This window comes from Photinus pyralis, unplaced genomic scaffold (assembly GCF_008802855.1).
Source record: "Photinus pyralis isolate 1611_PpyrPB1 unplaced genomic scaffold, Ppyr1.3 Ppyr1.4_LG7, whole genome shotgun sequence".
Lineage (NCBI taxonomy): Eukaryota > Metazoa > Arthropoda > Insecta > Coleoptera > Lampyridae > Photinus > Photinus pyralis.
The window spans coordinates 2579133-2599427 of NW_022170738.1; the positions used below are offsets into that span (position 1 = coordinate 2579133).

Consider the following 20295-nt stretch of genomic DNA (forward strand, 5'->3'; position numbering starts at 1 on the left):
TTAGACGCTTGACCCAGAGGTCTGCTTTATTCAAGTGTCTCCATATCAACTCGCAAATAGTATAACATTTTACTAATTGTTATTAAATTATATAGGGAATTTTATGTCAAAATTTGTTGCTACGTGCTGTGTACGGAATTGTCAATACCAATTATGCATCTACATTCCATGGAATGAAAGATCCAGGCTTGGGAATGTCCAACTGCAATAACAAAAGGTACTATCACAAAACAATGTTTTTGTTTGAGGCAAATACCTTCATGGTAAAAATATCCTCGCACGCCATTCGTATTTTAGCCGCTGTGGCGGGCGCGAACAAAGTGAAGTCGTCGACAGGTAGTCCTGCGTCTTCTCTTGATGATTTAATTGCCTCCCGTACCGCAAACAAAACTGAACTGGCTAAGAAAAGGGGAGGTTCTCCAATTGCCTGAAAGTAAGATTACCATCTGACTCGTCTAAATTATTATTCTGAATACTTTTGAGGAGTATATTGCTTTTGGATTAGGAGCTCCTTTGAGTAACGAAACGTTAAACTCCAACGGAATGCTTGTAAAACTCGGTAGTTTGTAGCTTCCAGGGCCTTTGGTCAGCGTGGTTCCGTCGGGTGCAAACATTAATTCCTCGAGCATGAATAGGCCGTAGCCTTGTACAAAAGCGCCTTCGATTTGTCCAATGTCCACTGCGGGATTTAGACTTTCTCCTACAATAATATGGTCCAAGTTGCTGAAATTCTTAAGAAATCACACACCTACATCCATTACAATGTCAGTTCGTAATATCCTGTGATCTCCAGTGAGACAATCGATTTCAACCTCCGTACAAGCCGCACCTGCACTGTAATAGTCATAGAAACAACCTGATTGTGTACTGCAGTCGTATGGTGAAGTAGGTGTTTTATAAAACCCTGTTGCGGATAAGTTTACTCTCTCCGTGTAGGCGGCTAAAACCCAATCATCCCACGTGCCTTTTGGATTTGCTAATTTAAATGGTTCCAAACGAGATTTGATTTTTTCGCAAGCGTTCTGAAGTAAAAACTATAATAAGGACGTAACCAGCGAGTGAAAGGTACCAAAACGGCCATTCCATTGAGATCGGAAGACACACTCGCCGACGTTCCTGTTGGATTAGGAACCGTCACCGTAGACACTTCACTTGTGTGTATCTTATCGTGAGAGATTTCCAACACTGTGCTTGCTACTTGTATCATTTTTGTGTGCAAACCTTGTCCCATTTCCACTCCTCCATGTGCCAATAGCACTGATCCATCTGTATAAACATTAACCAATGCACCTGCTTGCTGATACGATGGCATACCAAAACCGACACCATACATTGTTGGCACAAGCGTAATGCCGCATTTTTTCCAACGATTTTCGCTAAAAATCAACCATTATTTCTGCAATGGGCTAAATATAAGAGGTGAACCTATTAAATTTTTGAACACTTAATTTTCGCTCGTAAAAGTTCGAATTAGTAACGCATTCCTCCAACATCTCCCTACGGTACAATTCTCAATATCTTGCTTGTAATGCGTGATGTCGCCAGTCCTATACATGTTGAGCTCCGCAATTTCATAAGACTTCTTGCCCAGGAACTCGGCGATTTTCCTAACCATAAATTCGCCCGCTAACATACTTTGCGGGGCACCAAATCCTCGCATAGCCATATTGGACGGCAAATTCGTTTTACAAACGTATCCGAAGGCGCGCACATGTACATGTTGAGCTCCGCAATTTCATTAGACTCCTTGCCCAGGAACTCAGCGATTTTCCTAACCATAAATTCGCCCGCTAACATACTTTGCGGGGCACCAAATCCTCGCATAGCCATATTGGACGGCAAATTCGTTTTACAAACGTATCCGAAGGCGCGCACGTTTGGAATGTTGTACGCGTTTTGAATATGATATAGTGCCCTTTGCATGATCTAAAAAAGCTGATCGATACAGTTTCCGTTTCGCTATTAAGTACAATCCCTTATAGAATTAATGGCCCGTGAGCAAATGTGTAGTTTAATTTCAAGGTAGAAGGTGATAAAAATTATGCTTTCCCAAAGCAAATGCAATAAACTGATCCGATCTAGGACAAAAAAGCTGTCTTAATTTGTTGCTAGATCTTACTTTGATTTAATAAGTTGAACTTTGAGTTATCCACAGTAAACCCGATGTTCCGCAATATATAAAAGGCAAAAATGTACACTTGGAACTTAGGCGTTTAAGAGCAAACAAAAGCTTATATTAATTGTCGTTAACCTTTTTACCGGTAGCCGGTTTGTTCGTAAATTTCACCAATAGTTTTTCACAAAACGGAACGAAACTTTCTGTGAGATCGTGACAACACTGTAACGTTTTGACTCTTATCTACTTGAAAGCTTGTCTTGTATTTGAGTTTCCTGAAATGGTCCACACTTTTTAATTGCAATTAGGCGTCCCATCCAAGAGTCTTTAAGAGAGGAGGTTTTAGTTTTTAAACGCCTTCAATAATCTTGAAGAATTCTCAAGGTGAGCTTTTAAGGGTCTTTATTAGCCCTTCAGAGATGATTTATTGACCTTTAAAGGTATTTGAGAACATTACTGCGTCACCGTACGAGTATGTTTCCTCGCATAGTCTGCAATGGTCTCTACGGTGTTTAAAGCCTCAATAGCCCTTTAAGAATCTTTAAGAACATTTAATATCAGGGCCTTAAAAGCCTATTAGAAACATTTACGGACTTTATGGGCGTCTTTAAAAGCCTTTACGATTTGGCAACAGTTCCTAAGGATTGCCAAAAGCCTCCAAGAGCTTATGAAAGCTGTTAAAAATTCTCAGTGCCCTTTAAGAGCGCCTAAGAGCTACGCCTTGAAGAGCCTTTAAGGTCTTTTATAAACCCTTAAAGCTTGCATGGATGGTCTTTAAAGGTCTGAAACTGCTGAAAACGATTTTCAAGGGCTTCCAAGTGCACCAAAGGGTCTTCGCGAAGTATTCAAGATTTTTTCCTCGCTCGAACGACCGAGCACTTAAGAGGTTTAGTAAATCTTTAAGATATTTTAGATGCCTTCAAGAGTTTCAAAGTTTTCTAGACTCCAAAAAGAGTCTTCTAAAGACGTTTGGAGTGTATAAGAGCTTTGAAAAATGGTCTTCAAAGCTTTAATACGCTTTAAGCATGTTTAAGAGGCGCGCTATTAACAGCACCTAAGTTTTTATGGGCTTTTAGAGATCTTTAGAGGATGTTATGATTCTTTTCAAGGCTATAAAGTGTCTCAGTCTTCAAGAGCCCAAAAAGTGCTCCATACTTTCTTTTTTCACTTTCTGAACCAAACCTTTTAACAGCTTTTGCGAGTCATTGAAAGCTTTTAAGAATTTAAAGGTGGGGGGGGGGAGGTAAACACATGTATTACCCTTCATGGTATTCTAATGAAAGGTCTCATCGAGATAAATTGGTTTGTGCAAACTATAACTTTCCCGTGCGACTCTTTTTCGAGATCAGTGGGCAACGGGGCCTGAGGGGGAGGGGGGTTAAAAATTAATTTTATCTCTCACTGTATTCTAATTAAAGGTCTCAACGAAAGGATCCGTTTTCTACCAACTACTGCTCTTCTTTCTGTCCTCTTATCAAAGTACGGTGTGGAGGGGGAGGGGGGAGGGAAGTGAAACTAGTTTTATCCTTCATGGTACTCTACTGAAAGGTCTCAACGAAAGGATTAATTTCTACCAACCATATCCCTGAAGGTCCATAAGCCCATCGGCAACTTATAGTAACGCAAACGTTATATCGTACCAGGACAGTTTGAATCACTTGCTTTGGGAAAACGAATTGGTAACCAAATTTGATGGGTGGCATCTACTATGTTAGTTGCCTGTACTACCATTTTGCGATGTAAGAACTAATTCTACAATAGACTTACCAAGTCTGACAGGTCACTTGCATATCCCCCGTTGTTGTACAAGAATATTTCGCACGCCAGTATTTTGCCATGATCGTCAAATGCTGTTTTGTATTTTATGTAGAATGGATGTCTCCCGCCAGTTATTAAAATATCTTCATCTCGGTCCAATATGCATCTGACCGGTCTTCGTAGACGATTTGCAGCTAATGCAGCCGGTACCGCAATAGAAGCTGGTCTTTGCTCTTTACCTCCAAAACCTCCCCCGAGTCTCTTAACTCGCACGTGAATTTTATGTTGTGGTATGTTTAGCACTGTACTTATTTTTTGCTGAAAGCATATCGAGTTATACTATGACTGGGATGCAACAGTACATCATACGGCAGTAAAAAGTGGACATTGAGTGGCGCAGAAGATTTCCAATTCATTATCTTCCTTGGGAACTGCTATGGTCGATTGGGGTTCTAGGTAGAAGTGTTCCTGGGCACCCGATCTACACTCACCTTCTATTACATGCGAAGCACCTGTAAACGCTTTATCGACATTGCCAGCTTCAATAACACTAGGATTGACAATATTTGTGAAAAAAGAGTTGTATTTTATCGCATCTTCGATTGTAACTATAACTGGTTGTAATTCAGTGTATGTGACTTTCACCATTCGTGCGGCTTTTTGGGCAAGTGATTGACTCTCTGCCACAATTGCACCCAGTATTTGTCCTTGGGATGTTACCGTTTTCTCTACGAAGACCACGATATCCGACTGAAACCCTAACTTACAGTTATTTTCAGGACTAATATCTTCCGCGGAAAGAAATAGGTGAACGCCATCCAATTTTAACGCATCCGATGGATCCATCTTGAAAGTGGCGTGTGCCTTTGAACTTAAAACCAAGCCCATATGCAGCTCATTTTTAAACTCGGGCATATCGTCGCAATAGACTGCCTCGCCGGTCGATTGTTTGATAGCGGAGAGATGAGGAATGGGTTTTCCGACTGCGCACGTCTTCATACTGGATGGTAAAATGTGAAACATTTGTGAACTTTTGGGGACTTTAAACTGATATGGTTCTATCGCACTTAATTCCCTGGCGTTTAGTTTACCATTAAGGTTATTCATAATTTCCAAATACGCTTTAAAAATGAAGCTCAGACTCAATGACCGTCTGTACTGGATCATGCCTCCTGGTGCATTTGGAGATAGCGGAAGTCCTTCGATTAAACTATCTAAAGCCATGTTCAAAGTGTTTTGATTCCAAGATCGACCAAGCATCACCTTACACGTTTTTAATGGAACTTGAACTGTTGCACCCATTCCACCGAAAGCTACCTTAAAAGCCTGTATCATTTTGGTGTTTTCTTCAAATGTAACGTTAATGGCAAAATTGACGATCGCGGTGTCATCGTCTCGTCTGCGAGCTTGCTTGTAAGCGCAGAAAAATTGGTTTTGTTTCGAATATGGAACGGTTAGCGAGATAAGCACTTCGTCCTCGCGTAGAACCGTGGTGCGATAGGCCAAGTAAAAGTTTTCGTCCATAACGATCCGCCGTATTCCTCTCACGCTTCCAATTTCCAGGACAGCTTCCGACGCGATAAAAATGGGATTCAGATCAGATATGGGGCTGCCGGTTACAATATTTCCACCGATAGAGGCAACATTGCGAATTTGTTGACCTGCAAACCAATGGATCATGTCTAGCAATGCTGCAAAGATACGCGTGTGGCTCTTTGGTTTTGCTTTAATTTGATTTTTCAAAACGTTTGCGACTTTCGTTAGGGTCACAGCGGATCCAAATCGTATCCCTGCGTCAACAGTGCTGACGGTAGATAGTTCTGGAATTTGACTTGCGTGTATGCGGATCGGATAATACTGATGCTTGTATTTGATTTCAACACCAATTTCTGTGTTTCCCATTACAATTTTAGCTTTGGGTTGCTTGGATTTCAGGGTAAGTAAGTCCTCCAAAGTATTGGGCCGAAACCACGTGACTGTGTCGTTCTTAAATACCAAGCTTTGCTTATCTAGGATGTCATACACTAGAAGTTCAGGTGGAAATATCGGTTCCTGCGAGGAATCGTATGGAGTAAATTCGTTAGCGGGAATAAGCGTATTAGTATCGATGGTCGAGCTACGTTTCGTAGATAGTTTACAACAGTTATCACCCATTGCGCAAATGCCATTTTCATTGGCACTTCGCATTACCTCCCAATCTTCGGTAAAGGTTTTGAATCCTTCAATTATCGGTCTGTACCCAGTACACCTACATAAATTTCCTTGAAAAGTTTTGTCTAAGTCATCCATTTTTGGATGCGGAGTATTGCGTAATAAGGTATACATGGACATAACAATTCCTGGTGTACAAAAACCGCATTGACTACCATGTGATTTAGCCATTCTTTCTTGAACTGGATGCAGCTTGGTTTTCGTAGATCCAATACCTTCTACGGTTGTAACGGCCAAACCATGCATTGAACAAACCGGTGCCAAGCACGCATTGATTGCCAGATGACTATTCTTAATATAAACAAAATATATACACAGTATTTCCGAAAGCTATACTTGAAAAGGATACTATACTTCATTTTTATCGCGATCGTATTTGGAAATCATAACGGTACATGCCCCGCAACCCCCTTCGCCGCAGGCCAATTTTGTTCCAAATAGCATCACTATTTCGACGTTAAGGTGAATACACCTAGGGATTACATACACCTATATAACAAAGGATACGTTTGGTTCGCAAATAGTGTAACAACGTCCAGTCCGGATCTGGACGTTCTTCAATAACCTGCATCAGAACATCTTTGTTAGAAATCTACAGTCTAACTGCAGATTATTATACCAAATATATGAAATGATTCATTAAACATAGTGCAGTATTTTTTATTTAAAACATGTAATATACAAAAAGTAACACAAACACACCGACAAACCACAATAATTTATTGTTGTGTCCCTTAATTCGGGCGCATAAACAATAAATGCTGTTTTCCACGTTGGGCCACCATTATTGCTCTGCCCAGTGGCACGAGTTCATTACACCCCTCAATTAACACTTACCTAGCTAGCTAAAATTACACGAATTAAAACTTGTAACAAACCACTATCAATTAAATTGAATCTCAGGTTCCAGCTGGGTTCCGAAACGTTTGAAAATCTGACATCAAAATCTAGGAAATTCCGGAAATCTGTAATTCAAATGAAGCAACACTATTCAATTTTACCTTATACTAGAAAAGAGAAATGTTCATTGAATAACAAAAACCTTTAAATCGCCAGCACTGGTTCCATGACTACTGACATTATTGAAATGGTAGCTCGGACACAAATTTTAATTTTAACGAAGACACGCCATTAAAATTGACGAAACACCTCCTCTTCTGTAACGTGTACCTAATTGCGTGAACGCTAACTTTGAACAGCAATCAGAAAACTATTCCTGTATCACTTCTCAATTTAACTGACTGACACAACAATAGCAGCTGACTACTGGAAAAATACATATTTGAAATTACACGCAACGGGCTGTTACGTACGCAAAGTCAAATGAACGGAGATCACCCCACACATCGGCACGAGACCGAGGTCCAGACCATCTCAATCACCATTTTTCATTTTCGCTAAGGGCCGACGAAATACGAGTACTTCCTTATCTACAAACTTTGCAGTTATTTAATTACAAAATTATTAAAGCAACTCTCTCTTACTTATTATCTTTACCTACAATGACAGTGATAAAACTCTTATAGTACATAGAATATCTTCGCTTCCTTGAGTTCCAGCGTATACAAGCCATCTCACTTCACATACCGATCTCAAACTGTAACGGTAGTTCGAAATCTGCTAAATTCTTTTCGAATTTTATAGAGATAGGTATCTCAATATGAATTTTTTGAGATTTTAATGACATCACAGAAAGTCTCAATGTGTCAATGAGAGAGGGTCAAATTCTCCAATAAATTAGGCCATACAGTACATGGAGTGCTAATTTCAAATACTTATTAAATTTTTGTTAAATTGTCTTAATGAATATTGACTATATTGGTACCACTGGAAAGCATTTTTCAGTAGCTTTCCAACGACGTGTCCCAAGTATGGGGTTGCCATTTAGGATTTTTGAAGAGGAGGGGCTGGGGGTTAAGGGGAGTGGGGGGTTGTCACTCATAACGTCATCCTCGTTCCCCCTTGATACCCCCGAAACGGTTTTTCGCGATTTTCAATATCTTCTTTAGTTTGAAAAATATGGCCGACTGCAAGTTTCAAATTGACACCCTGTATATACTCGTACGTACATAGTCAGGCACTTAATAAGTAAAAGTTCTTATTTGTGTCTCGTATATGTACCTTTAAAATATACAATTCTGAGAATATACACTCAAAAGATTTAGTAGTCCCTTAGCCAGTTCCCTCTACCCTTGTTCAAAATTAGCCTACTCTATTGTCCGCGTGGCAAATGCTCACTTTTTTCAAGTGGGTTAAGTTAAATTTTTTTTGTTTTGAATGTTCCTTTCGAGGGAAGACTTGCACTTGTTTATAATATGGTAGATCAAGCTTACCGGTTTCGAGAAAAATCCAAAAAACAGAAAATTTTGACATTTGACCTTGAATAACTTTAGCACACACCATGGGATCTATATATGGGGACTTTTGGCACTTTATTTCTACTGGTGTACCTGCCCAAGGTCTGTATTAAAATTAAGCTCTGTCGGAATTTTTGTTATTTGAAATGTCTATTTTGACCAAACTACTAGGCGATATTGCCGATATTACCAAAGTTTCTATTCCTTATTCGTTTCCACTGAGACGGCGACAAGCAGCAACTTGTTTATCTGTTTCCCTATGCTGCTGATTTTCCTATGAAGTTTACCGCTCGAAATGGAAACCGGGAACAACCGGAATTTCGAACAAAAACCGAGTGTAACATTCAGAAACTTTAGAGAACTTAGTGGAACATTTTCGGAAAAAGCAAACAAAAAACATTACATTTTAGTGGAAACATACCTTTACAACTATAAATAATTTATTATTTCTTACATTACATAGCACGTGATAAAATAAGCTTTGCCAAATACTTTACCTTTTTTCCATTGACAAAAAACACTAAAGGTAATTTATAATTTATTTTGTCCATTTCACTCTTTCACTCTAAACAATTAACTTTCTAAATTTGCTTATAAATAAATGCAGAAACTTAAGATAATTAAATGGTGCACATAAACAAATGTTATCGAGAAATTTCTTCGGCGCGAGTAATTAAATTTGTTACACAACGCAGAAAGTAGCAAAGGTTAACAGTTTGTAACAGCGAATAGGAATCGTTTAAAGTACCACTGCACTTTTTTGCAAACGTTATGTGCTCTAAAATAGTAACAATTGTGTGAAAAAGTTAATGCCATGTTTTTCATATGCGGACAATTCGTGCCTAGACAATGGACCCTAATTAGCTAACAATTCGCATTAATGAAACTGGAAAAAGGTACTGGTGGCCGGTGGTGGTTTGTACAAACCAATTTATTTCGATGAGACCTTTCATTAGAATACCATGAAGGGTAGAACATGTGTTTACCCCCGCCCCGCCCCCCCCCCATTTCCCAAAGTTTAACTTAGCACCCCTAAAGGCATGCGTATGCAAAATCTATGCACGTTTTACTTTCAAAAACAGGATCTCAGGCAATAATTCGTGGAGAGGCCTTCCTTTTAGACAGCGAAATTTGATGGCCGTCTGGCACACCTTAAAGGTATAGGCTACCCACTGCAAAAAATTCCAGAAGTAGTTCAAAACGGCAGAAGTGGGTCCGGACGGACGGGGCTACAAGATGTCGGGTCGGCAACATCTGGGCGCCATCCCCGAGCGTGTTTTACTAATCTGGAGATTTTTCAGTTTTTTTCTATCTCCTACAGGTTTTTTCCGATTGTTTTCGAATTGGTGTCGTCGGAAAGATAATAACTCCATAACTCCTGCGTGGCGTAATTTTGTTTGTTTCCTAGGGGCGAAATAGAGAACCTTTTGCACGGCTCGCTTCGAGGGATAATCGACTTTAGGCGGCGCCCAAAAGTTTCTTAGAGCTCGAATCGCGGTCTCTCTTTCTCGTGTCGCCAATAGAAGCTCGAGCTATGAGAAGTACTCAAAAATTGAGTGGAATGTGGTAACCCCCGATAAGATTTTATTATGATGATCGAATCAAAACATAAACTCTAATTGCGGGTGACGTTGGAGGTGTCAGGTGGGTACCGAAAAAGGGAATATGGTATTCTCCGACGAGATCTTACTGATGGTGGAGTCAAAACTTCAAACGCGAATTGCGGGTGCACGGCAAGTGTGGGAAGCGGATACCGACAAACTGAATGTGGTAGCCTTCGACAAGATCTGATTGATGGTGGAGTCCAAACTGGCTAATAGAATACTGATCTGCGACACAAAAATGTGCCAAAGTCCCTTGGACTTTGCTCATTTTTTCAAATCGGTATGTACTATAGAAATTGCCTTTCCGTTGTCCGACCTTTTTATTTTCCAGTAACTGTATTTTCCGAATAATTTCCATGGACAGCTGCATCTGCTGTCTTACCGATCAAAGAAATATAGGTATGTATTCGGAACAAAAAAAGTCCCCGAGTTTGCGAAAGGATAGAAAAAGTTATATTACTTAAGTGATTTAATATTAATTAAAAAAGGTGTACCACCCTAAGAAATAAATTTTAACATCACAGAAAAGTCTACTGGTGTACAATAAAGCACATACATTTCACGCAGTTTCCTTAGGTTGCACTTTTCGTATCTAAATACAGAACTTAAAAAATTGATAACGCATATGTACTCATACCTTCATTGTCAGATGATCTTCACAAGCGAGTCGAATAACTTCCGATGTTGCTGGAGCAGACAGTTTAAAACCAGTTTCGGGAACTCCAGCATCCCTTCTGGCAGCTTTAATCGCTTCCCTCACTGCGAAGAACACCGAACTTGATAAAAACAAAGGAGGTTCTCCGATTCCCTGCAATGCTGAAGGTGAATAAAACTCCTGCAAGTTTAAAGGTACCTTAGACGAATATATAGCTTTTGGATTACACGCCCCTTTTAACAAAGCCACGTTAAATTCAATGGGGATATTGGAGAGCGTTGGTATTTTGTAAGTGCCAGGACCTTTCGTTAGTATCGCTCCATCCGGGGCAAACATGAACTCTTCTAGCATAAATAATCCGTAACCCTGCATAAATGCACCTTCGATTTGTCCGATGTCTATCGCGGGATTGAGACTTTCTCCTAAAATCTCAATTACTCACTCGCAGTAGAAAGTGTTTAATAGATTTACCGACATCCATGACAATGTCAGTTCTTATTATTTGATGGTCTCCAGTAAGGCAATCGATTTCAACTTCTGTGCAAGCTACACCCATTGTTAAATAATCGGTGTATGTACCAGTCATAGTCTTCCAGTCAAAGTCTTTTGAGGGGTTTTTGTAAAATCCAGTTGTCGACAGGTTTACTCTATCCCAATGAGCGGCCGCTACCCAATCTTCCCATTTGCCTTCTGGATTTGCTTTTTTGTAGGGTTCTAAACGTGATTTTATGATTTCGCACGCATTCTAAAAACAGGAGGAATGGATACGCACACACTAACTCTGATATTACCAAAACTGCCATTCCATTATAATCTGAATTCACGCTTGCACTTGTTATATTTGGGTTTGGGACCTTGTCAGTGGCTATGCTGCTGGTGTAAATTAGACTGTGAGGTATTTCTAAAGCTCGGCTCGCTACTTGAATCATTTTAGTGTGTAAGCCTTGGCCCATTTCAACTCCACTATGAGTCAGCGAGACTGAACCATCTAAGTACACGTGGAGTAAGGCTGCGGCAAATCGCAATGCGGCAGTCCCATATCCGACAGTAAAAGCCGTGGGCACCACTGCAATGCCACGCTTTTTCCAACGATTCGCCCTAAACAGTTTGTCATTATAGTCGATTTCGCAATCAGGGCACTTACCTGTTGAATGAATTTACAGCAGATACGCGACTGGAATAGCTGGAATTAGTGAGGCACTCGTCCCAACATCGAGATAGAGTGCAATTTTCCATTATGTGGTCATAGAAGGTCACGTCACCCTCTTTTGCCAAATTCACACGAGCCACATCCAAAGGATCTTTTTTGAGGAATTCGGCTATTTCTCTTATCATGTACTCGGCCGATAGCATAGCTTGAGGAGCCCCAAATCCTCTAAATGCCAAATTCGAGGGCGTATTAGTCTTGCACATGTAGCCGTAGGTTCGTATATTCCTGATATTGTATGCGTTTGGAAGGTTTATCAGAGCTACACGAGTAATCTAAAATAACGTAACTTATTCAACCACGATAGCCCAGATTTGATCTTAATCTATCAAAATAATGACCATTCTAGGAAAAGAAAAATGTCAAAGCCGCCTACTTTACGAATCTGCTTTTCTTGAGATATTAAGACAGTATTGGAGCAAAGAGTATGTTATATGCTCTTTGATTGGAGTGAGCAGAAAGATTATACACGTCTTTATTTGTTTTGTTGCTCTCTAAATAAACTAAGCCTAGGCGATATCGAATTTTTTTGTTTTTAGAATTAAATTTACTAAATTCAGTTGTAAGTCATTATTAAGCGGAAGAGCCTGTCTGTCTGTCTTTGAACACAACTGGCAAACGATTCTGTACAAACTCTGCACTGCACAGTCTACCGTATTTCGAGATCCGCTTTACACGCGGTTTATCCTTTATTGCCTTTTATTAGTACTCCAGTAACATTTAATTTGGATTTTGAAATAGAATAAGGCAATCGTCTTTGATTCAAGTTACTTTTTTGAGACTCGTCCAGGTGGCTTAGACAGAACAAAGGATATCAGAGTAAGAGGATAACCAAAGCCTGCTTATAAATATAGCTTCTCTGTTTAGTTAAGAGAGTTCCAAGCAAGTGGAGGAATCCTCGTCTTTCGTAATTTTTGTCCATCAGGATTTCAGGTCTCTCGAAGTTTTAGAGTTTGAGGCGTTAAGAGTACAACATTACTATTTAATTTAGACGTCAAAAATAGCAACCTTAGGTTCTGCCGTCGTTCCCATGGAGAAAAACTTGTATTCTATGCTGAACTTCATTTTATTTGATACTCAGCGTCACATTTTTAATAAGATTGACAGATGCCATTGGAATGCAAAATGATTTGTTTCACTTTACCTACCCTTGCCCTTAAAATGATCACTTTGTTTACCCCTACTGTTAAAGAGACACTTAGCATACTTATCCAAACCTATTAGGACGTCAATTTCACATCTGCCATAAAATAAATATCACTTCGTTAGCATATTTTGCAGATAATTAATGCTTCTTCTATTTAGCGTGCAATAGCAAACGATACTATTGATGAGTGATGAGGGAGTGTGTATAAAACCTTGCTAACATCAACCTCATTTTCTTAAAGTGCTAAATAAATAAGTTAAACAAATATAGCAAACGAGCTCCTGGGTGCAAAACCAAATTTTAAACCTGATGTTAGTTTTGCTTTTATTTAAAGTGTAGGTATATGTATGAAATTTCTTTTAATTGCTTCCATAAATAAGAAAGTTGGCACTGCAAATCCTACACAAAACCAAATTTGGGAAATGGCGCTACATTTGCTTTTATTCCAAGGGGCTATGTATCAAATTTGATTTAAATCCCTCCATAAATAAGAAAGTTGGCACTGCGCGAGCTCCTAGCAAGTTTATAATTTTGCGGTGTCTGTCCGTATGTTCGTCTGTCCGTCCGTTAGCACGATAACTCATAAACGAATGGACCGATTATGATGAAATTTTGCAGGTGGATTCTTTATCAAATTTGTAGATCGGAGTTCGTGAATTGGCAAGGTAGCCCAAAAAATAAAGAAGGCCCTTTTGGCATCTCCGTTAGTTATGATCCGAATTGCATGAAATTCAATGTGCGTATAGCTTTAGGCATATAAAACGCAATTCCAAAAATTGGGCCCAATCGATCAACATTCACAGTGCCCTTTTCGCATCACGACCATTTACAAACCGGATAGCGTACATGTTGTTAAAACAACAGGAGGATGGACGGAATATAGTGACAGTGTAGTCATTTCTTGGGGTCGTATGCAACTCAAAACGAATCTTCCAAATAACAGGAATGTTATGTGGTGTGGGAGAATTCTGTGGGCGCGTTTGAAATGGTTCCCCGTACTTCTAGCTTAGGCTTTGTTTAGGGTTGTTTGCTAATGAAAATGACGTCATTTTATGCATCAGTGACAGTACTTTTCCAGAAACGAGCTTATTCTGAAATTAGCACCACCAACCTCCCACTGCCTTGTTTGGAGTGGTGTTCTTACACGTCGTTTACAAGAATTGCAACACGAGCGATATCGTTAGTATTTTGTCCTCCTTCCATTGATGGATTTACACTTGCTTCTCCTTCCAACATCACGTCGGGGTCATTTGTGGTGGTTTGAGGAGTGTACTTATATTTTAACCAACTGAATACGTTTTTGACGTCATTTCTATTACCAGCAGTGAACAACTGTCTTTAATTCAGATATTCAGATCATTGTATATTATTAAGTAGGCGGGGTTTTACTCAAGGCTGTTCTACCAACCCTATCTACAGCTTAAAGCCCTATAAAATTAAATTTGTCCTGGGAAGATTGAATTAGAAGTGTTAAATGATAATAAGTCTTCTAAAGGACGCCTAACTTTATGCAACCAAAATAACTACCTACAACAAATGAAGATCTGTCTGTCATATTATATTATCGCTTTGACTTCCGTATTCTAATTTTCGTTCGTGTGAGATGTATTCAACTAAAGAAAAAGTTGATGTTTCAAATTGGTATAGTGCCAATAACAATTAAAGTTAATTTTCTGTGAAGCCAAAGTAAAAATAATCAAATTAATAATTAATATGACAGCCAGATCTTTATTTGTTTCAAGAAGTTATTTTGGTTGCATAAAGTTAGGCGTCTTTCAGAAGACCTTTTATCATTTGAAAGTAGACATAGGAAATCCCTATATCTACTTCTACATGAATATCACTGTATATATCTACCTATTATAGCTATATATAGCACTTACTAAATCTGTCGCTTCACTAGAGTATCCGCCATCGATATAGAGATAAACTTCAGTGGCAAGTATCTTTCCATCGTCGTCAAATGCCGTTTTGTACTTTATATAAGTTGGATGTCTCCCACCGGTAATCAGCATATCTTCATCTCGATCGAGCATGCACCTAACTGGACAGCCGAGATTTTGTGCTGCCAAAGCTGCTGGTATCGCAATAGAGCCGGCACATAGCTCCTTGCCCCCAAATCCACCACCCAATCGTTTCACAATTACAGGAACTCGGTTCATGGGTAAATTCAACGAATGAGCAATTGCACACTATAAAAGGCTGTCTTATAAAATGAAGTTAAAGGTACTTACTGAGGTCCTACGCTAAGCAAGTTTGGAAACTGCGTGGAACTATATACTTCCAATTCGCCATCCTCTTTCGGCACAGCGACCGTACATTGAGTTTCCAGATAAAAATGCTCTTGCTTCCCTGATCTACTCTCACCGTGAATTATATGGGGCGCAGTTCTAAATATTTCATCTACATTCCCCTTTTCCGCCACACACGGATTGGTCACATCCGTAAAATAGGATTTATGCTCAATAGCATCTTCGATACTAATAATTACTGGCTCGAGCTCTTCATACGTCACTTTCACTCTGCGTGCAGCGCTTTGAGCTATAGCTTGACTTTCGGCAATTATTGCGCCCAGGACTTGCCCATGAGACGTTACAGTTTTTTCAACAAAAACTGCATTCGGATTTCCCCGTCCAATACAATTAAGTTCGTGTGGCAAATCTGCGGCCGAAAGAAAAAGTCGCACACCTTCCATTTGGACGGCATCCGACGCGTCCATTGTAAAATGAGCATGGGCCTTTGTGCTTAACACAACCGCCATGTACAGTTCATTTTTGAAAGGAGGCATATCGTCACAGTATATTGCTTCGCCCGTGGCATGCCTAAAGGCGGAAATATGCGGTATTGGTTTACCTACTGTGTCGGTTTTAAGGCTAGAGGGATGAATGTGAAATATTTGCGAACTTCTGGCTATCTGGTTGGAAAATCCTCGACTTCCGCTGAGATCCTTCAGATCATGTCTATTACTTGATAGTTTTTCCATTATTGTCCAGTACGTCCGTATCATCAAACCTAATGTGAGGGAACGTCTGTATTGAATCATGCCCCCGGGAAGGTCTGTGAGAAGCGATACATCCTCTGCTAGGCACTCTATGGCCCAGTTTAGAGTCTCTTCGTTCCAAAGTTTTCCCACCATTTCAGCACAGAGCCTTACGGGTACCATGATCGTAGGACCCATTCCTCCAAATACAATTTTAAACTCCTCGATTACCTTGTTTTCTCCAAAAATGATATTAGATGCGCAGTTAACAATTGCGGTATCTTGGTCACGTCTGCGAGATTGTTTATATGAATGAAAGTACTGATTGGAATTGGAATATGGAATTGTTATTGCTATTAGTATTTCAACATCTTGTAATATTGTAGTTTGATATCGCGTAAAGAAGTGTTCATCCATTGTGACCACCCTTGATCCGCGAACACTAGATATCTCTACCACTGCTCCTGCAGCGACTAAGACTGTGCACAAATCTGACAATGGACTGGCGTTAGCTATATTTCCACCAATTGTAGCGACATTGCGAATTTGTTTCCCTCCTAAGTAACGCAACATGTCGACAACGGCAACAAAAATGCGCGTTTCGTGTTCGGGAAGCACCTGGATTTGCTCAGATAAATACTTGGAAAGATTGGAAAATGTGACTGCCGAACCAAAACGAACTCCAGTGCTTGTCAATTGAATATCCGTCAGTTCTGGTATATATGCCGAATGGAGCAGCATAGGATATACACGGTTTCCAAATTTTACCTCGATACCGATTGTCGTGTTGCCATTAACGAGTTTAGCTTTGGGATATTTTGCTTTTAATTCGATGAGATCTTTTAATACAACTGGTCGATGCCACGTTACTTCTGTCCCATGAAAAATTAGTTCTTGTCGATCAAATGTGTCATACAATTTTAGTTCAGGTGGGAATATTGGTTCCTGTGTTGAATCGTAAGGAACAAATGCGCCTGTGTCAACAAGAACGTCTTCGTCGCTTTGACGGTTAACTTTACAACACTGATCGCCCATTTGGCATCCCCCTTTTTCATTCTGCATCAGCTCCCAGTCTTCAGTAAAAGTCTTAAATCCTTCAATAATTGGTCTATAACCGGTACATCGACATAAATTGCCTTGGAAGGTTTCCTCGAGGTCTTTCATTTTTGGTAGTGGGTTATTACGTAATAAAGTATACATTGACATTACAAATCCTGGCGTACAAAATCCGCACTGAGTGCCATGACATTTTGCTATTCTTTCTTGGACAGGGTGAATCTTCTTCTTCGTGGATCCGATACCTTCCACAGTTGTCACAGCTAAGCCATGCATTAAGCATACTGGTGCTAAGCAGGCGTTAATAGCGATGTGACTGTGAGAAGTTAAGTTTAATACCTATGTGTAGTTTTACAATGGTAAAGTGAATCTCGGCAATCAAATCTCATAAGCTTTGAAACGAGATAGAGGTTGTAATATATATATGTATCCCAGTGTAGGTAAAGAGGTATAGGAGAAACGCGTGATACCAAGACCTAGTCAAAAAATACTTAGGATGGCATCATAAGAAGAAATCAGTCACGACTAGTCCACATTTCGTGTGTTTTCTAGTAGATAGCCTCGCAGACGTTTAAACATCATTGTAGTTAAATCTTGTTTATTGTGGAGCTTTGAGGGAGACAGTCGAACCTCATGGGAAAAATGTCACATTGGGTGGACCACTGGGGCGATTGAAAGCTTATTTTTTGTTTGCAACCAAATGGGCTCGCGAAATAGACGCAATCTACGTATTTTTTGAACGAGCTTCTTGCAACATATATGTACTCTACTAACAAGAAGATCGAGGATCCGACTAGTTTTAGTAAACTGTGGAGTTAAAAAAAAGGATACTTGATTTTCTTCTCTTTGCGATTGTATGTAGAAATCATAACCGTACATGCTCCACAACCCCCTTCTCCACATCCCAGTTTGGCACCACAGAGCAAAACTGTTTGAAATTTCATAAATATTCACTTTTTCGTGCAGATACTTACGTTTGTTTCGTAAATAATAAAGTAATGTCCATTGGGGATCTGGTGCTTTTTCGACAATCTAAAATAAAAGGCAAGGTTACTGATTGCCGCAAGTCATTAATTTTAAAAAAAATATGGAAAATTAACATGTGGGTCTTTCTTTTTGTTTTGGTTGTGAGCAAGAATGACGGTGTGAGTACATTTCTTAAAATCACTGCATATAATATGCGGCGTTCGTTATTTTTACTACCAGAAAAGGTCTATAAACAAGGTCTTATAAACAGTTCGGAGGCGCATATTTCAACGCCGATCTCGGCAAAGACTTGAAATTACATTTATGGACACGGTACTACGATGATATAAGTACACATTTTACCTTTTTTCCATTCACAAAAAACACTAACGGTAATTTGATAATTTCTTCCATTTTATGTTTAATTCCTACACAATTTATAACATTAACTACTCCAAATTTTAATGGCAACACTTTCTGATTATTATGTCCTTGTTACCAAATCATACCAAAGGTCATCAGTTGGTTTTTTTGTCTGACTTTATCATTCCATTTCCGAATTATATTTATTTCATCTTTTGACTATTGTGATTCATAATCTCTGGTTAATTAATCTATATATAAATCGCAGAAATATAGGAGCACAATGAATTGTTTTTCCTATACTTGGTGGGTAATTCTTTTAAATATGGTGCTTCAAAGGTTATGTTAACAAGATAAGGTATGGGGTCCGCTATCTATTAACTATTGTAATCAAAGTTGTGGGAATATTGTATTACATATTACGAAACCGTACAAATTCAAAATAATAAATATGGACTTAAGAGTGCGGGAGAGGGGGGGGATGGTACTATCGCAAGGAGCATTCAAGTTGAATAGGTGGTTTTGCTCCGAGTTTATTTGGCATTTTGTTTTCCTTTCTAAAAAAAGATTGGTACCTTAATAAAGAAAAATATGCTGGGTATTGTAGTTGAAAAGAGCTTGATATCGATATGTCTCATAATCTCAACAAAATAATTTTTGTTCGAAATTAGGTCTTATAAATCAATGTTATTGTTATTCAATGGGTGAAACCTGCTTTTGTAGCAGATAAACCATAGAGTATTTACTCTATGAGATAAACACAGAAAAACTGCTTTGCAGTACTATATGGAGACTATTCCAATTTTTTCGTAAGTAATTTTCCTTCGTAAAAAATACTCGATTAGAACCTCTATCTCGCATCGTTACAATTCATTTGCCGGACTTATGACGTTAATTACTATTTCATATTCTCTTCCAAAACTGTGATATAGGGAAATGTGGGGCAAGTTGTTACAATTGAGTTTATAGTCGCTGCATCTGTCGGAGAATTATTTAATTTACATTGCACGATTGTTTTACTCAATTGCAGTTAGTCTGTGGTGCAGAGTTCTGACAGGAAAACTAATCAAAAAGTACCAAAAGCGTCCAATTACAGATTTTGAATCTGAGGATGAAGATTCTCTAACTATATCTTCAACGCCCGGAAGCATATTCTGCACCCGAAGAGTAGACTAGATGTACCTACTAGATTAGATGCACGTCAAGTGTGCAAAAAAAGTCTCCATTGTCTCTTCTATAGTGATGATTATGGTGATTGACTACGTTATAGAATTGCGTTCATCTGTATGGTACAGAATGTTAAATACGCTTTGTGCAACAATTTCGTTTTTTTCCGTCCTGTGTTAAACAGGCACCTAGGCATCGTGCACCTAGGCCATAAAAGGGTGCATCCACAGAAATCGATATCGTTATAGTTGGATCAAAATAAGCCAAAGTGGGAATATTCTGTAATAATATTTTGACTTTTTCAAAAGATTGCTGTTGCGGTAGGTACTTATATCGATAGAAATATGCTCATATGTCTATGGCTATATCCTAAACAAATTGTATTTTTTTAAATAAAGACGTCAATGGCTCTAAGGTATGTGACCGATTAGGGATAATTGATAAATCTACTTTAGAGAAATGAATCATGCTTAAAAATTGTAAAACGTTGTGTTCTTGTTTTGTTCGATGAGATTCGATTTACTGTGATGTGATACCCTTGTTTGAAATTTTATGACCTAAAATAAAAATGTTAATGATTGTGTTGCCAAAACACATTTTTGTTCTTAGTAATTTAAGTCATTATACAGTGTGTATAATCAGTGTTGAAGTGGTATCGTAATTAAGAGCATTCAAGAGCCACAGACATTGCAGAATTTAGTTAGGTGA

At 39.0% G+C, this 20295-nt stretch overlaps 2 protein-coding genes across 2 annotated transcripts; both read right to left on the reverse strand.

Moving 5' to 3' along the window:
* Positions 1 to 9122, reverse strand: LOC116176375 (xanthine dehydrogenase-like). The gene is given in 13 exon segments (XM_031494900.1): positions 1 to 202; positions 257 to 427; positions 477 to 700; positions 749 to 1022; positions 1070 to 1376; positions 1426 to 1489; positions 1492 to 1547; positions 1712 to 1926; positions 3884 to 4192; positions 4244 to 6371; positions 6435 to 6531; positions 6593 to 6650; positions 8940 to 9122. Coding segments are annotated over 13 exon segments (4008 nt in total). The 5' UTR covers positions 8994 to 9122; the 3' UTR covers positions 1 to 151.
* Positions 9123 to 10513: 1391 nt separating this feature from the next.
* Positions 10514 to 18754, reverse strand: LOC116176584 (xanthine dehydrogenase-like). Its single transcript, XM_031495216.1, has 11 exons — positions 18421 to 18754; positions 18066 to 18123; positions 17923 to 18019; positions 15301 to 17407; positions 14939 to 15247; positions 11846 to 12183; positions 11493 to 11799; positions 11173 to 11446; positions 10900 to 11123; positions 10684 to 10854; positions 10514 to 10638 (listed from the first exon to the last, which is right to left on the reverse strand). Exons 1-11 carry the CDS (start codon positions 18469 to 18471, stop codon positions 10606 to 10608), a joined length of 3969 nt encoding a protein of 1322 aa, XP_031351076.1. The 5' UTR covers positions 18472 to 18754; the 3' UTR covers positions 10514 to 10605.
* Between the last annotated feature and the right edge of the window lie 1541 nt (positions 18755 to 20295).

Bases quoted from the DNA above. Each gene is read 5' to 3' on its own strand.
- LOC116176584 (XM_031495216.1), bottom strand. From the start codon at position 18,471: ATGGAAGAAATTATCAAATTACCGTTAGTGTTTTTTGTGAATGGAAAA. The intron at 18,020-18,065 runs GTAAGTATCTGC...AATTTCAAACAG, and splicing joins TTATTATTTACGAAACAAAC to TTTTGCTCTGTGGTGCCAAA. The intron at 17,408-17,922 runs GTATCCTTTTTT...AACTTCTCACAG, and splicing joins CGCAAAGAGAAGAAAATCAA to TCACATCGCTATTAACGCCT.